This window comes from Ambystoma mexicanum, chromosome 14 (genome assembly GCF_040938575.1).
Source record: "Ambystoma mexicanum isolate Mex_15411 chromosome 14, UKY_AmexF1_1, whole genome shotgun sequence".
Taxonomy (NCBI): Eukaryota; Metazoa; Chordata; class Amphibia; order Caudata; family Ambystomatidae; genus Ambystoma; species Ambystoma mexicanum.
The window spans coordinates 631491832-631510852 of NC_090940.1; the positions used below are offsets into that span (position 1 = coordinate 631491832).

The 19021-nt window shown below is 43.5% G+C and overlaps 1 protein-coding gene across 3 annotated transcripts in view; it reads left to right on the forward strand.

Moving 5' to 3' along the window:
* Positions 1–8315, forward strand: part of RCOR1 (REST corepressor 1) — a 297736-nt gene extending 289421 nt beyond the window's left edge. For 2 of the 3 annotated variants that reach the window (XM_069638102.1, XM_069638103.1), the window contains exon 12: positions 7529–7707. In XM_069638102.1, the coding sequence (XP_069494203.1) occupies positions 7529–7570 (42 nt within the window). In that variant the 3' untranslated portion in view covers positions 7571–7707. Of the gene's footprint in view, positions 1–7528 lie in introns of all 3 variants that reach the window. The other variant, XM_069638105.1, reaches the window with a different exon arrangement.
* Positions 8316–19021: the final 10706 nt, after the last annotated feature.

Genomic DNA, 19021 nt, shown 5'->3' on the forward strand with positions numbered 1-19021 from the left:
ATTGGCAAACCAATCCTAGTGTCGGCGCCAAAAAACGAGTTCAGTCGAATCTCCCACCAATACAAAGCAGCCATCCCCTCAGCCAAAGCTAATGCTTTCAACACACGCATCTCCAATGCTAAATCGCACTCCTGAGAGATCTCCATCTTCAATGAGCTTATCTCCCCTACCAGCACACCCGACGAAATCGTCAAAGATGAAGCATGGTGTAAAAGCATCAAATCTGCTCTGCTACACAAAATAGACCTCCTCCAAAAGAAAATTGAAGACCACTGCAAAGCCCTACCACCACAAACAGACGAAATCTACCATCTTAACTCCCAACTTAACCAACTCCACTAGACCTGTATTCTCGTTCAGGGATATCACCGAGCAAGAAGTTCTAGACCTCCTCAAACCCTCTCCCTATAAAGGGGACATATGCCCACCTAAGCTCATCGAGGACTGCACTGACCGCCTCGCCCTGCTATTCACGGCCTTCATCAATGCGTCATTCAAAACCGGCATTATCCCAGCCAGTCCCAAAGAGGCCTGGGTCCGCCCACTCCTTTTAAAAATAAACAACCCTTGACCCTCTGCAACCTAATAACTACAGACCAATAACCACAGTGCCATTCCTCCTGAAATTAATGGACAAAGCTGCCCACTGCCAAATCCAACATTTTCTGGAAACCCACCACATCCTAGGAACCAGACAATCAGGCTTCCGAAAAGGACATGGCACTGAAACAGCCCTGGTGGATCTAAAGAACCAGATCACCCAAATCATGGACAAAGGCAAGCCTGCCTTACTGCTACTCCTAGATCTCTCAGCTGCATTCGATCTGGTTGACCATAACTCTCACATCACACCTCACGCACTCAGCTAACTTCTCCAAAGAAGCAGCTCTCTGGGTCACCTCATTCCTCGAAGGAAGGGCCATGAAGGTCTTTTCAGATATAGCAAACACTAAACCTACCACAATCCACTGCAGAGTCCCTCAGGGATCCTGCAAAGCGCCCACATTATACAACTTGTTTACAAAGCCCCTCTTCGACAAGCTGGACTCTTGGTATCACGTATACGAATTACGCTGACGATACTCAAGTACTTCTACCCCTCCCTGGCTCATACCACAAAGACGCCAAGGCACTCCACATGATCTACACCACCATCCAGGCTTGGATGGTGGTAAATGGTCTCTGCCTAAATGGGGAAAAGAACACCCTTACCAAGCTTAACAAATTATATGCCAACTTTACCATTGACAACTCGACGATCCCTGTATCTACAGCAGTCAAGACACTGGGAGTATACTTGGACTCCTCACTAACCATGACTAGACAGGTTAGCGCCATCACCACCTCTTCTGCACACACCACCAAACTAATAAACGCCATAAAACCTTACCTATCCAAACACAATTGCCTACCAATAGCCAGAGCAACCATTGGTGCTAAACTAGACTATTGTAATGCCCTTCTGGCAGGCACATCCGATAAAAACCTAAACAGGCTTCAAGTCATGCAAAACAATGCTCCCTGTGCTGCCATAAGCATCCCAAGAAGGGAACACCTCTCCCAGGCTAGACAATCGGCTCACTGGCTCCCGGTCAAAGAACGCATCACTTTCAAAATCCTCACACACATATGCTTCACACTATCCGCACCTTCATACCTATCTGAGACGATCTCCAAGCCCTCTTCCACACGCCCCACCAGGACACAATACTCCAACTCCACATCCCACGCATTAACCGAGCCAAAGCCGGTGGGTTAGACTTCCCATGTATTGCTGCCAAACTCTGGAATGCACTACCCACAGATATAGGAGCAGAGAACTCACTCCTGGCATTTCGGAGGAAACTCAAGACACCAAACTCCTTGCGCAGTAAATTGTAACCATACCTGTAAATATGTAAACATCATATGTAAATATATACAAATATCAGATATACTGGAACTTTGTTTCATCATGTATATGTAACTAAGCCTTGTATGTAACTAAGATATGTATGTAAGAAGCACCACGATGCCCAAGGGCTGATGTGTGCTCTACAAATCTGAATTAATAAATGCACTATGGATCAATTGGTCGGGCATATTTGCTTACACTTATCCCCCAACCCCTCTTTCCCTATTTGGCAGGGTGGTCCACAAGATGCATCAGGAACATTCAACAATGATACTTGTTGCTCCAATGTGGCCAGGTCAAACATGGTACTCCCATCGTTTCAGAATGCCTCTATGCCCACCGATAAAATATGATACCCACTCACAACCTGTTGTCTGTGTCTGGTCCTACATCCTCAACCTCATACAGCCAACTTAACAGCTTGGCTCCATAAGTCTGTTTTGGTCACCTAAATTTACCAGCCAGATGCATAAACAATGTAAGGCAGGCATGCAGCCCAAACACTAGAAGCTGCTAATTTAGTAAGTGGAAGAGGTTTGTCATGTGAAAGTTGACCAGTCTTGGCAAACCTATTGATTGCCCACCTTCACTTATTATTCTTTACCTCCTTCATTTACTCTGGGCTCAGGTCTAGCATTTAATTCCTTAAAAGTGCATCTGGTGGCTTACACAACATCTCAAAGCATGTTTTCCTGGTGGAAGATTCCTGTTGTCAAAGCCTCCATGGAAGGAGTTGACGGATTACACCCACCAGTAGGTAACCCGCTACCAGGTCGGGATCTGAATGTTGTGCTAAGCAAATTCACGGTTCCACCTGCCTTGTTGGTCAATGCAGAAATTATCCTTAAAGGACCTCATTTAGAAGATGCTTTCAATATAGCCATGACCTCCATTTACAAAATTAGTGAGCTTCAAGCTTTTTTTCAGTGCCAGAGCAATTTGTCAAAGTGCATAAAAACAAGGTTGTCTTAAAGAACACTAGTTTTTCACCAAAATAATTAATGTCAACCAATCAATGGAACGACCCGCTTTCTTTCGAAAACCTCTAAACTCTGGGGAACAAGCTCTTCATACACTGGATGTATGCAGGGCTATCATGTACTGCCTTAAAAAAACAAAGCAACTGAGAAAAACAGATCCGTTTTTTGTATCCGTGACATGTGGACGTTGACTGGGTGTAGGGGCGTCTCAAAGACTATCGCCAGATACGTCATAGTGTGTATTCGAAAGTGTTGTATCCTCTCAGGTAAAACACTTCATTGTACTTCCTGGGCACATTCTACATGTAGTACAGGAGCTTTGCTAGCCTTCGCTGCCAATGTTCCACTTGAAGCTATTTGTAAGGCAGCAACCTGGAGGTGAGTGCACACCTTTACACAACACTGTTGTGTTGACACTCTGGCTAGGAATGGTTCTCAGGTGGGACAGGCAGTGTTTAAAACATTTTGTTTGCTACTGTTTGTTCAATCCTCCCGCCACCTTCATCTGGTACTGCTTGCGAGTCTTTGGAAAGCATGTGATTCTAAGCAGATCCACAAGCCTCAGAAGACGAACATTACCTACTATTAAGCATCATTCTGTTGCTTGTATCTGCATACATTAAATGTACCCACCCATGTTCCCCTCTGTGAGGTTGAAAGTACAACAAACGGCATGTGAAATCAAACAGATAATCAATATATAATAACGTATGCTTTATCATAAAAATGCATTGAAAAGGAGGAATATTTTGTCCTTATTTCATTACACTTTTCAGCACACAGTTCACTATAGACTTCATGGAACCTCAGGTCAGAAAAATGAGGACGCAAACGTTTGAAAGATAATGGGTACTGTACACATAACAGTAGATGGTATTACAGAAACTCCATGCCAGTGCCCTTTTCACTTCTGCACCAAACACTAGATATGGGTTTACCCAAGCAGATGCAGACTGTTACTGGTTAGGTCATGTTTGTCATGTGAAACTTGACTGTCTTAAGTGTTCACTATACCCGCATACCCCAAAAGCCTGATCTTTGAAGTGTACATTTCTCCCCCCAGCATACACTACCTTCAGAGGGTTTGCTAAGACCCAAGTGTGAATTGCACTTGATCATCACCTGGGTGTTGGAGAATTCTCAAATTTGCTAATTCCCTTCACCTTACAGACCCCCAGCAACTTTGCTGGATTTTTCAGGACTTGATTATTTTTCTTGGAGAGTGACGCCCTTTTTCCCACTTGCTCATAGTTTGCAATGTGTTTTACTCTTGTGTTTTCTTTGGTTATGGAGTTTTAGACCACTCCATATGCATCATCTTTTCATTTGTGTCACACAGCACCCTCAGTGCAGTGGCACAGGGAAACCTTTACGGGCATTCCCAAGGTTTAAATGCCTTCTCTGGGATAAACTGTTTCCCAGAGTAAGTAAAGTGAAATTGACTTTACTAGTCTTTTAAATTCCTAGACCCAGCACACACTATCTTACAATAGAGTTCTGGGGGGTTACTTAGTATCCCCTGTGTCTAGATACTCATGTAGCACTGAAATGCTACCCTTTCCCTATCAAAATTGCTGGTGGCAGTGGTTTTACAATGAACTACCATGATTTTTTCCCAACTGAACACCGGCAGCGTTAAATCGCGGGAGCCATGTTTTTCAAGATGGCGTGTGAGCCCCCTCTGTAAAAACAGGTCCTGGTCTTCTTTTTTCACCACTTCTTTGTGGAAAGGTCCTTCTAGAGTTTTTCTCTGCGCACCAAACCAGGTTTGGTCTCTTTGTTCATTCGCCTTTGGCAGGCTTCAGGAGTGAACACCGGCGCCAGAGTGTCTGGGGTGGGCAGGAAGTGAGGGAGGTGCCTGATCCCTATGTTTAGTCTCCTAGGAGACCCAAATGCACTCTGTGGTGATTGGCTGGCTGACTGTCCGGCAAGGACAGCCGCCCTGTTGGGTGAGTGACAGCTAAAATGGAATGAATGGGAGAGAACTGAATAAAAGGCGAGTCTATTGGCCTGGAAGGCAGTCGCCCACTGGAACGAAAGAAAAGACCAGCTTGAAGAGGACGGCTGCTGCACTCCTGGACCGTTGGTTTGCCCGGTGAAGCCCTGCTGCTGGTCTGAATCGCTAAATTCATTTTGGCAGAGAAACCCCTACAAGGACGACTTCTTCCTTTGAGTTGGTGGGACTAATCAACTAGACAGTAAGCCGCTTTGATACCAATCTCAGAGCTGGTTGTATTTTCCTCAGAGTGCTGCAGGAAACCGAATAACCAGGGAGAGGGACACCAGCTGTGTGCTTGACTACAGCTATCGGAATTGAAGATTTGCCAGTTGCCAGCTTTTTGACCAGTCCCGTGCAGGAGTCCCCCCGACGTCCTCCCTCTTGTCCCACAACTGATGCCCAGGAACAGCGAGATCTGTGGGAACTGCCAGGAACCGAAGTCTTTAGCTGCATCTTTTTCTTCATTTGTAAGGTACTGTGAAATAAGACTGAGTACTTGCCTCTCGCGGTGAAAGTGCTTGAAACTTTTGCAACTCGCAGGCTTAATCAGCTTGTGACCCAACATATTCTTCTTTTTAAAAACTACTTTGGAGAGCTTTGGCAGAGACTTTTCCGTTTATCTACCAGAACTGCTTTATCCTATCCAAGACTTTAGCCCATTGACTTTGGCCTAGCCTATTGAATTGACTCTTCTGGTGAACTCAAAATATCTGCATTGTCTAAGAAATATTGTATTCTTTCTATGTTCTGATAACCTATGCCTTTTTGATCCTCCTTCAAAGTATTCTGAATGCCTCAGAAACTTAGAGTGTACAGTACTGAAGTATATTTGTGCGATTATATTACCTCCTTATGAATGTTTTATAACTGACAGTTAAATAAATTAATAAGTATTTATCAAAGAAACCTTGAGTGTAAGAGTTTATTTGAACACTTGTGATTGTAGACCTCTGTGTAACATTACAGCTCACATTCCCTCTTGAGATAAGCCTGGCTGCTCCGCTACCAAAAACGGTGTAGTACAGACTTATACCCAAGGTTGGTTTTGCTAAGTGGTCCCAAAGGGTACTGCATTCAAACTTGGCATAACACTGGGTTGGCCTCTCTCAACTCTCCAAAATTAAGCTGGCCCTATACACACTGTTGGACCCATAAACAAAAGGCTGCAAGTGAAATTTCAGCCGGTACAAGAAACTGCATGGGTAGCAAACCCTCCAGTGCAGTCAGCCATGGTCCAAGCAGCCCTAGCATCACCAGGAAATTTCACAGATCGACTTTAAATACAAAAATGATCAAGTTAGGGTTTTGATCTTCCAAAGTCTATTCTTTCTAAAGGGTCCAAACCTTCCAAAGGAGTCCATGCACTGGTGCAAAGACAATAATCATTGTTAGGGAAATGTTTACTTTTGCGACTTTCCTTCCAAATACCTCAGTGGGCTTCATAGCTTACCTGGTATGGCTTTTGACTTTGGCAGTATTTAGGAATGAGTGGGTACTGTTTTGCCCCTAATCTGTTCTGCTCATTTTGTCTGGGGTGCTCCGGGCAGTCCTTATGGCTCAATTTTCTTTTTCCCCTGTACCCCACCATCAGATCTGTCTTGTTGCTTTTTCTGAGTTGTCCTTGGCCAGCGTATTCACATGCACGCCCCTCTACCTTTGTCGTTTAACAGTGAGTCACTGACTTGTCCTTTCACTTTTAATTGGGGGGAGATTTTTCTTTGGCCTATTAATTGAAACCATCGGCTATATCCACAGGTTTTACATGTTGCACATTTATCCCATTTGATGTCTTTAGTTCATATAAAAAAAAAAAACTTGCATTGGATTTTGGGCTCCGTTTTTATTCCCGAATATTGACTAACTTTAGCAGATGTCACGCCCGAGAAGAATCCAGAACTAAAAAACGTAACTTGCTTCATTCCTCTGCATGAACATGCACAGATGTTCTCTTTTTAGATGTATTGTGGGCATCCCCTTGTTGCATTGCTGAATGTTGCGCCGCACCACCCTGCTTCCAGTGCATGCTAAGTTACAATGCAGCCAACGAGCTGGAAGAGGAGTCTGTGGCCCAGCAGTTAGTCCGCATGGAAGTCTGGGGTTCTTCAAAGTCCCAGAAGCTCATTATCGTGGATCTTACACGATGGAATCCACTTTCAAGTAAACTTCTAAAGCCAACATTATACATTATAACGCAAGCAGAGAAGCATTCTAAGCAGTGAAGTTAATAAGAAAGCCCGCCGGTGTCCTTAATGATAGTTCTAGCGCGCGTACACTTAGCCAATCTACGAAGTGTGAAGCCATGAGACATGACCGTCCAGTTGGATATGTTCTCTCCTCTAGTGGGCTGCTCTGCCCCATTCTGTTATTTAAAGGCCATCCATTGTTTACTAAAGGTTTAGTGCATGTGTTTTCTTCTGAAGTGTCCGCAATCGCCAAAAGGTTCCGTTTCTGCTCGTCCCTTGTTGCCCACCCTAATGCTCTCTAGGTCCCGAAGGCAGCGATCCCCGCATATCAGTTGTACCCCCGAGACAGCCGATTTTGCCACGTTTTCCCCTGAAGTCTTTTCCCAAGTCCGACTGTCGTTTTATTGACTATTCTTACTTGCATGATGCATTGAAAATGCCCATTTCAATATATGTTATTCTACCCTTTCAGGCAGCTGCTCTTCTTGACGTGAGATATTCTTCTGCTTCATGAAACAAAAATGGTGGCCTAGAACAATTTGTGTTTACTACTGTGTTATCCCGGATATCAGGTATTGCAAAAACTCCCGACTGACAGCCATTTGCATCATCTTTGTGGACAAGCAGCTATTACCAAAAAGGGGCCAACACTTCCGTCCTTTGCTACATCTGCCTTAATACTGTCTGCGACTTGGCACTGCTTCTATGCTTTCTTTTGAAAGCCCTCAAGACAACACAATTTCATCTTCAAGTTGGAGTAGGAATGGTTTTTGCGGCCTCCATACAGGATTTAGGATTTTTATACAGCTTTCATGCAAAGTGCCCTCCATCGTTGGTCTTTTAAGAAGGTGAACTGTCAGGCCGTTTTGTCTGCTTGGACGTGTGATGCTGCATGGCCTTCTTAGCTCTTGGTGTGCATAATCAATATAGCCATGAAGACATTATGAGGAACTTCTTGTGGAGGAGGTACATGTTTCTCTCTCTTGGATGCAAGCACAGGACTGCATTACTCGTTTATCATTTTCAGGGAACGTTGCTACACACCTGAAAAGCCAGCAGGGCTGGCACTGGAAAGCGACATGCAAGACATTTCTACAGTATGCTCAAATGTTGTACTTGCTGTGTTGGTGCAATATTTTTTCTCCCATGTACATTTCAACAAGTTTTTTAAAGTTGAATTGTTTTGCTCATTATGTAGATAAATGTATTATTGGCCATTATAAAAAATACTTTTCTGAAATCTAGAAGATTGATTTAAAGTCTTGATCGATCACGTGTTTTCTTCTTGCCCCAGTACACATGATTTTCTCATGCTTCCCCGATCTGTACAGCAATGCCTCGCTTTTTAGCATCTAAATCTCCATAGCAATGTCGTGCTGATAGGAAGTGTTCATATGTCTTAGTTCTCAGCGTGTTGGCCAAGGACCAAATCCTACATTAATAATCCCAAGTACAGTAAACCACAGTTCAGTAACTTTTAAGCTTTTTTTCCTGTAGCTTGGAGTAAGTATTTGCTACTAATTAGTTGACTCCTTCAAATACGTGGTGCCGTTTGACATGGTTGCAGCCTCGTGTCCCCCCAAGGAATCGCATGGAATTCAGCCTGTTCAGTTCAGTTGTGGTGGCTTTGCTGCAAATCGCAGCGCACATGTAAGAATAGAAGGTGTTGGTATCTGGATAGTGGCGGCCATAGATGCACTGCCAGCAGGCAGCCTGGCACTGGAGCGTAAAGAGGAATGGGCCTATCACGAGTGTGAAGTGTAGACCAGGTGGGTAGCGATGTCCAAAATCGGCTATTTAGTTATTTGAATAACTGGTTTTACCCTTGATTAAAAATCTAAAGGTGTTTTAATAGCATTTGTTTTTTATTCACAACCACTTGTCTTTTTGAAATTTTGTAGTCAAAAGTGCAACTTCCAATATAGACCGATGGTAATACTGAAGTGGGAAACTTTAACAAAAACACAAGTACTTCCAATTAAGTCGTTTATAAACCGTTCTGCTTCATTCCCGAGTAATCCCAATCAGATCAAAAATAGTCTTTAAAATATTATCGAACAGGTGGAACCGCATGCATCTTTATGGCCACTATGAGGGCATCTTTGTTTTCTAAATTTCTGGCACGCACTCACTTTCTGCTCAATTCTCCAAGCTCGCAATGAAACGAGAACTCCAAATCAGATGTTGGCCTCCATTTCTGCAAAAGCGTGACGCAGGCTGACGTTTCTGCTTGATCCCCATGGGAAAGCCTTGTGGTATTTATTTGTAATTTTCTTACAAGGAGCAAGTTCGAGTTGTGTAATTCTCTTCCCTGGGATGACTGGCTGCTGAAATTGCACTGAAAACACATGTTAATATTGCATTTTTTACTTGGCTTCTCATATCGTCTCCAGGGACAGTAGTTTGCATTGCATTTGAAACGCAGGCAATCATTTTAAGTACAAATCTATTGCGCTGATTGTTTGATCTGCCCCTTCACGGATCACAAATGATATCAACTAGTTGCATTCTGATGTGAGGGTCCACAAAGATTATTGCAGATTATGTAATGTTATGTTTTCTTAATCAATGTGAATGTTCGAATTATATATATTTTGTGGAAAATGGGATTTTTTTCCTCTTTGTAACTTTATTTCACAGTGTAGGCCGTAGGTAAAGGAAATTATTATTCGTGTAGCTTTGAAGATCTTGGGTATGAGAAGAGGACTTTGTATAAACGGATTAAATGTGTTTAATTTAATGTAGTGTAAATGCCAATAATTTTATTTAGGTTTTGTTGAAAACCTGTTACTTGAATTTGTGATTGGTCTGAATTTCAGTGAGCAGGGCTGCCATTGATCATGCCAATGGTCACAGCCGTGCATAATCAGTGGCAACTCTGCACTCTGAAGCCTCGATATGCAATAGCCATAGCTGTGAATACAGCTGTTGAACTAGTCGTCGTTTCATCGCTTTACATATTACTTTATAAATGTGAAAATCCCCGCCCTGTTCTTAATAGTTGCCAGGATCGTGCTCGCTTCCACGTTTGCGCCACAATCTATCAAAAAGAGTACGTTATGATCGAAGGTTGGATTTCACTTTCATCACTGTGACCTTGTCGTCGGAGGCAATAGCATGAATTCGTTTTAACAATATGATTTCCTATTTAGGAGTTCATTTTGTCTCTTCTAAGGCATTGTTGTTTGTCTTGTCTGCAAATGTAGCTGCCCAGATAACCAACCTTGCAAATGCGGTCATTCATTGATTTGTGCTGCATGCCCCTCTGGCAACTGGTTATTGATAAAGCCTTTTCTATTCTGTTATCCCCCCTTCTCAATGATTTGACGGTTGCTCTGGCAGTCGCCGCCCACTGTGCCTTTAAAAACAATGCCCTTCCAACTCAACTCTGCAGCAACAGTTCCCTTTTCACTACCATTCATCGTATTCCCTGTAAATATGTTCTGACTCGTGTTAATGTTCTTTTCAGTTCTCTTTTTCACTTTAGCTTTTGTCCCTTGGGCATGGCTCTTTCTAGCCAGCCTTGTTTGAAAATCCCATTTGTAGGAAAACATAAGAATTTCTATTCACGGTCTGCTGCATTTGAAGCTTAATTTAAAGAATTGCTTTATTCTGAAAGGTGCTTTTGCTCTACGTTATTCCTATATCATGTGCTTCATGCTCCGGGCAAGTTCTTTCTTGGTGCTCGTGAATTCGTTTTTAGGGGAGTGATTTCCTTCACTTTAAAGAAAGATCATGATTGTGAAGCTTTTAGCGTGGATTGTGAGTAGCCTAGCATGGACATTTCTGCACAGTAGTTGGGTAAGCCAATTGCAGACTGCTGCTGTCGGAGGTCAGGAAAGTTGTCCATCTTTTTATTCTACAAGCCCATTCCTGTTTCATCACCAATATTCTCTTGGTCTCCCTTGGAATCAATTATGGCTGTTCATGCATTGATGGCACTGTGGACATCCCTCACACAAACCAAAGCTTTCCCTGATTCCCCTCCTCCCACCCTTTACTGCTTCGGCCTAGGAAGAGTAACCCCTATGGTTATCTTCATGGTCCGATCATTGAAAGTAGCCGAAACAGTTCAAGGACTTAGCTCATTCTTGCACAATACAGCACTAACGGGAATGGGTCAACCACCCATTTCCGTCTTGGCCTACCCATCCTGTCCTGATAGATGGGGCAAAGGGACATGCATTGGTACCGCTTTGAAGTGTTTTTTTGTGGTTGTGTGGTACCTTATCTTTTGCAGGCGTACATTCATACCCTGCAGACTAGAGGCGCTTGGTCTTTTTTTCCTTCAGTTCAAAAGAGTGCCTTTTAGTGCGACCTCCCCTGCCGTCCTATGCTACTGGTGCACTGAGTTACTGTAATTTTCAGTCCAATGGCATGCTCTTATGCACTGGATCCTGTGAACAAGTTGTTGCGGAAGAAAGGGTTAACGGTGACGTTTCTACTTTTTCTTAGATACTGCCTTTGGTTTCCTGCCACTTAAACGTATGCTGCAGCATTCCTCCAGAAAGTCATGGACAGGATGGTATGCTTTCACCCCAGTTGTTTGACCAGGAGTTCGATAGCAATGCCTACACTGGCAATCTTAAATCTTGTAAAACAATGCAAAACCTTTGCTTTACCAGGCAGTCCTGCAAGCGGATGGTAGCAACTGCTACCAAGATTCGTATACTTTTTTTTTCCCTTACCTCTCACCACTCCTGTTGAGTAAGAATGGACTAGTAGGCTAAATTGACTGCGTTTCCAAAGGTTGTGGCTAATTCCATCCCCCAATATGTTGCTGAAAATGTGCGTTTCAGCGTTTGGCTTTAGCATTTCCATGGAGACCGGAAACATCCAAACCATAACTAAACATGGCCTTAAAGCTGGCTATTTTGCATGGGTAGTGGTGTTCATGTTGAGGAAATACATTAGGCTTGGTGTGTCTGGCGTTGGCACAAAGCACTTGGAATGTAATTAGAGCTGGCTTTATTTTTGATCACTGCCTACCTGAGAATAGGTCTCGCAAAAGGAATATGAAAGCTTTGGTTCAAAGTGTGTGCTCCCAAAAACAAATTAGTCCTCTTTAATTTCTGCCTCTTTGGAACTGCTTTATATGGTCATATTTAAGGATCCATACAGCATGTCACGTGCGTGCATGAATGACCACAATTACTTGTGCTCCATGCTTCTTTAACTCCTCCATTAGTTTCTGACAAAAAAAATAGTAGGACTCTGTGTCTAGTAGAGCAAGTTTTTTCGTATTTGATGCACTTGGTTTATTTTTCTCCCTTCAAAATAGCTTTCTCTGGTGAGCATGCGCTTGAAGACTACTTGTTTCACCCCTCTTGGCAGAGTTGCCTTCCAGTCCTTTCTCGGCACTTACTTCCACACACCATAGATCAATAATGAAAATGTACTTTCAGTAACTGAGGGTTTTTGATAGTTTGTAAAGTGGTCATGGAAAATCACTTAATGCTTTTAATTTCCATTGACAAAAAAAGCACCTGCTTGTAGGCATGATAGCTTGCTCAACATTTTGTCGCCACATCCTAACACTATAATATAATCTAACCTTTGTGTAAGTGGGTGGAGTAGGATGCCTGAGATTCAAAAAAGTGAGGGCTGAATAGTGTTTTCGTTCCAGTGGAGACCAGAACGGCCTCCACCTACCCTCTTTAAATCTTCAAAAACACTCAACTACTATTGTCTCCAAAAATCTTGGCATTGTAGGTGCCAGCGCCTCAAAACGAAATTGCTGGACTTTCCCTTTAGCAGGCTGCCAGCCGGGTGACTTTTTCTTCAACATCAATGACTTCACTTGCTCTCCAAGCATATTAATCCAAAATCATTGGCATGCCATTCTACTCTAGCAACTGAATGATTCTTGAAATCCTAGACTTTATTCAATCTAACTCTCACCCTTGACTGGACAGAAGATACGCATCAAGGTTTTTTCATTCGTACCCAACCTATGCTGTCCTCAGTTTCCCTTGGCTCTCATTAAAGCTAAACTCACGGTTCTGCCTAGCGGACTCTCAGCATCCCTTTGATGTGCACGAACATAATTGTTCCTTTAACTCTTCTGGTTGAAGATGAACTAACCCAAGAGCTCCTACCTTCTGCCTCGCCCTCTGGCAAAGATGAACAGGAATAAAATATGAAAGCTGAATAGTTCTTAATAAAGCAATCCTAATTGTTCATTCATCCTTCATCCTGCATGGATATTTAGGAAGGTAACCAACCTAATTATTGGAAAGTCACAAGGAAATGTAGATTGTCTAGATTTCTTCAGAGCATTTGGGTCTTAGTTTTCCTAGTCTGGTGTAGTTTTGCTTGCACCCATTGCCGCTCACTTTCTTCCACTCAAGAATTGTGTTGCATTTGATTCTGCTGGGGAGGTTGAATGAGTTGGCCAAATGTCCAAGTAATGTACTCCCTTCAAGAGGCAAAACGGAGCTCCTTAAAATTGTTGCTTTGACCTAGCTGGTTTGTAGGGGCATGAAGTCCAAAACGGGCATGGTTAACATTACTAACAACCCCATTTAGCCCATAACGGAAGAGATCCTGCACACCAAGCCTATAACATTGAAGTCTCTTCTCTCAACCTTTCACTGTTCTTTGCTTGCAGAGTCTGGAGCAAAGGCGTTCTGAGAGAAGGAGCTTCATTGTGAGCTTGTTCCCAAATACGTTTCATGCTAATAGTGAGTCTGGCCTCTGAAGCACCCTTGCCAGTCTCATGGAACGTGCAACCTCTATTACAGCCTGAGTGGAGTTTCTATTACCTCTGTCATGCTTGGAGTAGTTCTAACTAGAGATCAGCAACCTCTAACTACAATGGTCCACTCCTCCTCCTGCTCTAGAAGTGCCTACCAATGCTGCTGCTGTAGGGCTTACATTGGCACCCAGGGTTGGTTGTATTTTACTGTTTGTAGACTGCCAGTGTTCATCCTATCCAACAGTGGTACATCCAAAGTTCCCTGCCAGAAAGCGCTGTGGTTCGAGGAGCAATTATTTGTGGCCTTTGGCTTCCAGACTATTTCTGGAGGACCAGTGCTCTTCTTCATTCTACATATGCTGGCTAAGGAGCAGGTCCCTGGCGTGTGGCTTATCCTAATCTAACAATCAGCTTCTGCTGCTTTACTGGAATATGGGTGTCTGCTGATGTCTGCCAAGGTGCTACATCATTCAAAAGAAGCTAGACAGGGAGTTGCAGCACAGACTTCCAAATGCTCTTGACTACCCTGCCTTAATCTCCTTTTGAATATCTTGTCAAGTAGGACTCCAGGCAGAATGATGAGTTGAAGAACTAGCATGACCCTGGCTCTGTCTTTGATTGCAGCTCTCTGACCACAGGTGTTCACAACTAATGACACAGGTATTTTGTAATGTTTTCTATGTGGGACTGGTCAAGATGCAGGGCATTTGGTTCTAGATTTTATCACCAGGGTCCCTTCCAGATGTCTGGAAATGGTTGGCTGGTAATATGCTACAACTGTAGAGGAACTAAGCCTTCACTGCTAAATAAAACGCAACACTCCTAAGGTAGCATAATTGCTTAAACATGCAGCCTGTCTATGGAAGTTGCTTGCATTGCCCTGATTGCTCATGGGGAAAAATCTATGAAACCCCACTTATTACTATTACAAGCCCTTTAATCACTTGTGCAAGGGCGTGATTTATTAGAACAAAATGCAGGAATATTGAATATTTGAATGTTTTTATGGATCTCATTACTTGTGCCCATAGAGCTTGTGTTTCTTTTTTTTGTTGGGAATTCCACCATCTGGGCTGTGGTGCAGTGCAATGGCTTTAATGGATGGTGTTTAGGTCTTATGAAAAGGTGTATGTCAGTCACAGAAGTCACCCTAAACACTTACATTGGCGCCAGTCTATATGGTGAGCGAGGGCTCTTTCCGGTAACCGATGTAACACGCCATAGGAAGTAGATTATTGGTTGCATCGGTTTCTGGGGATTTAACCAGACATCTTAGTAATTATCATGTGCAATTCTCTTTAGCAACTCTCCCTTCATGCCAGACGCTGAAAAAAGGAAAGGTTTCCAAATAGTAAAGCACAAATAAAATTAAATGCAAGATAAAGATGGAAGATCTGTCTGCCTAGTGTACAATGAGTGTTTACATTCATTGCCGCATAGATGTAATTTATACTGGATTGTAAATTCCATTGTGTAGATTTTTATCAAATTTTTTTACTTACAAATTTTAAAATATGTAAGCTCGTTTGGAATCCAGTTGCTGTATAGCCTTTGAAGTTAGGTGTGTACATAAATATATATATATATTTGTTACTGTAAAAAGTATGTTGTGATGATGTGTTGTAAGTACTATTTTTGCCTGTTTTTATTCCATGTATTGTGTGGAATGTTGTAAGCATTAGAATTGCTTTGCCATAGAAAGCGAAACACTTGGTTTATGCCCAATAGCTATCAGTTGATTGTAATTGGAGTTCTGGTGGGAGCTGAATATATTTTTGCAAACTTCAGAGCAAATCTTCTTTGTAAATGATTTCAGATGTTTGCAGACATGAAATAAAATCTTTTTGATGCCATTTAAAATATATATATATGCCTGGTGTTGATGATATTGCTTCAAATATTTACTTTTTAGTTTGAGTGTTAACAAAAGTTAATTTGACAATTCGGAATATCTTTGGAAAGTGTGAAATGAACACATGCAGCATTACATCCTACACACTATTCACATCATATTAAGAACACTGCCTGATAAAGCATTAGCAGATGTTATCCATAAGCTTCATAGCAGTTGAAATCTGCAAATACCCCTCCCAGCTGTTGTTCAACTCCTACATGATTGCTTAATCAGTCCCAGAACCCCAGTACCAAATATTATAATAGGAACACAAAGAGCTATACCAAGAAGGAACTGTAGCGGTACAGACTTCTGCAGAGGCACGCTCCCTTTGTATGCCATAAAAACCAAAGGACTGCCTGTCGGAGAGTCAACGTCAAACAGGACGAGAGACCGTGGAACACGAAGGAGACGCAGTGAAAGCCAGGACGGAGACGAGGGCAGTTTGCTCCTGTAGTCAAGAAGACAACAGGACACCTTTGCCAGACTATCCAGACGTTAACGGGAGGATGTTGGAGGTGACTTGAACGCAATAGGCAGTGTCCATACCGTCGCTCCAAGGACCGGGCAGGAGATCCGCAAGGTGAAGGCACACACTGAGATGCCTGCGCAGCATATGAAGTAGGAAAAAGACCCCATGACGAACCGGGCGCGCATCCTGGGAACATAGAAGGTAATAGGAGAGGCGCGGTGACCGGTAGAGACTGGAAGGTACAGGAGGCAGAAGCCCCATACAAATAGAACTTGCAGGACTTTTCCGTGTGTCAGTACTTTGCAAGTGAGGCTACCAAGTGTGCCAAACCAAAGAGGAGAAACATAGGTATAGTACACCAACCAAGAGTGATAAGTCATCTTCAGTCATCTTCCTCGTGGCAGTACTTGGCAGGGAAGTGGGCCAAACGAAAGAGCAAAACAAAGGTTGAGGACCCCCATAACACTCAGTTGGGTGTTTGTAAGTGCGAAACCTAACGAGGAGAAGACTAGGAGAAGGGAGTCAATCTCACTGGTGGTAAGATTTTTATAACTACCAGGAGAAGGGAGACCACCTGGTAACGCGGACTAAGAGGAAGGTCCCAGAAGCCTGGCAAAGGGAGTCATTTACCCCCATCCCCTGGCCAATTTGAGACTGAATGCCAGGAATGCCTTCTCCTGGCCCACCTAGGAAACATTGTTTGGAACTTTGACCATAAACCAGGAGAAGGGAGCTCTTCTCCTGGGATCAGAACAGTGATGCTTTATTCCTTAGTTTATAGTCTATAGGCTAGAGGTAGGGTTCCTTGGCACTGGATGGTGGACACTTTAACAGACATCCCGACAGTCTCTTAGATCTTTAGTGGAGGCGGGGAAAGGCTTTCTCTTGCTTTCTTTACTAATACGTCTGTAGCCCCAAATATGCCACCTTTTGTCCGTCCACACCCTTACACAGTGAAGGTCCAGGATCTTCCAGAAGGCTTTGTACCAGGTGTGGGTTCCTGTTGGGGGAGTTTTCCTAAAGTCTACCAGCAGGCGAGACTCTCTAAAACTATCCCTTGGTATACAGGCCCCAACTCTTAGTATAAGCCTGCACTCCCCAAGGGTTTGGTAGAATGGCAGGCAGCCATGCTTATCTTATGAGGAGGAGGTGAGCTGTAGGCAAGTACAATGACCCCAGGAATTACATAGGCCCAAAGAAACTTGCACGCTTGAAGTTCTAGTAAAATATACATTTTATATACACAAGGCAAGTAAAAACTATTTAGACCAACCAACAGAAATGGAAAACATAAGCAAAGCTTTTTCAGGTGACTGCTTCAATAGCAATGGATTGCACCAGCAAGGAGCACAGTTCAGTGGCAACTCAATTCACTTGTAAAGTCACTCGGTCAATGTTCTGTTGTAAGGAAAACGGGTTATTCAGCACTACCAATCTTCTTTTTAATCCTGTTCATTGATTCTAATGCTTTAGCAGTCCATTCCGTAACTAGTGAAGATTTCTTCAAAGTCAGTTGTGGAGGTGTGCAAAGTCGTATGCAGCAGCCGAAAAGGCAAACTTTTTTGTTACTTTTAAGTAGAATGCTTTAATGGAATAGTAGTTAATAGTGACCTTGGAAAGGATTTGCTATATGTGCACGGGCTGTTGGGCCTGGGCAAGGGGTCTGGGTGTACACCCAATCTCTTGATATAGCACTCCAGTGACACAGAAGTGATAATTTGGCTTGAGTGAAGTACTACCTTGAGGATCACAGTACCTTTAGGAGTATTGAAGAAAATGCAACTGGATTTTTCCTATGCAGCAGCAGCAGTGTACCCAGTCTCCTTTTCCTTGGTCATGGTGACAAAAGGAGGGACTCTGGAAGGGATGTTAAAGCAGCAGTCGTGAGAGAGGACCCTCATCCTCCCTAGTTTGTCTGCAGTTTTGGTGCCTTTTTACATGCTCGGACAGGCAATGGTTCCTGTCTGGTCGATCCCGCCTCGATTATGCAGTCCTGCATCCTGGTGAGGGGACTTTGAGGAGGGGCACATTGGTGAGCCCCAGTTGGACCTCCAGAGACAAAGTCCTGGGAGGATTTGTTCACGGGAAGACGATTCACTGAAATTGGGTTGATGGTACCCTGGTATTGGCGGTTTGCAGCTTTGGAGGGTTACAGCACGTTTGGGGATGGCTCATTGTGCAGGTCGTCCTATGGCTAGTTGGTCCCACCATTCAAACGGGAGTGGTCCTCTTCAAAGCTCCTCTATTAGAAAACTGGGTCAGAACAGCATTGCTCTCTTTGTGGTTACTGTAAGGGTCTGCCGGCGTCTGTAGTATTCAAATGCTTCGGATCTTCTGTTCCAGTGGTCGACTTGCCTTCTCCCTCAAGAACCTCCCCTTTTATCAGGATTTCCCATTCATTCATCTGCAAACTCTCCCTACAGTTTACAGAAAGAGGTGTGTGGCTGTCCAATCAGGACTGTGTACCCCCAGGTGGGAACTGGTTCCATTTAGGCACATCAGCAGACAAAGCATAGGGGAGTTTCAGATTCCTCCCCTGCTTCATTTCCTCATAGATGCACTGGTTTATTGGCGGGCTACACAAAGGGTTCCCACCAAAGACAAAACTCACATCGAGACCTCCCCTCCCAGGATGGTAGAAGAAGGGCTACTAAACACCAACCACATAAGAAATGGCAAAAAAGAAAACCACCATGTTGGAACATAGGTGACCCTCTTGTGCATAACTGCTGCTGTGAATACAGTCTGTGGTGGAAAATTGCGCACAGGTCGGTAGATCACATCCGCTGCCCCAACCATAACTATAGGGTTGACATTGTAACCAAAAAGTTTTAGGAGCAGAGGGAAGGGGGATACTCGGTATCCCCTCTGCACTCCACATAAGCTAATCTCTCAAACATTA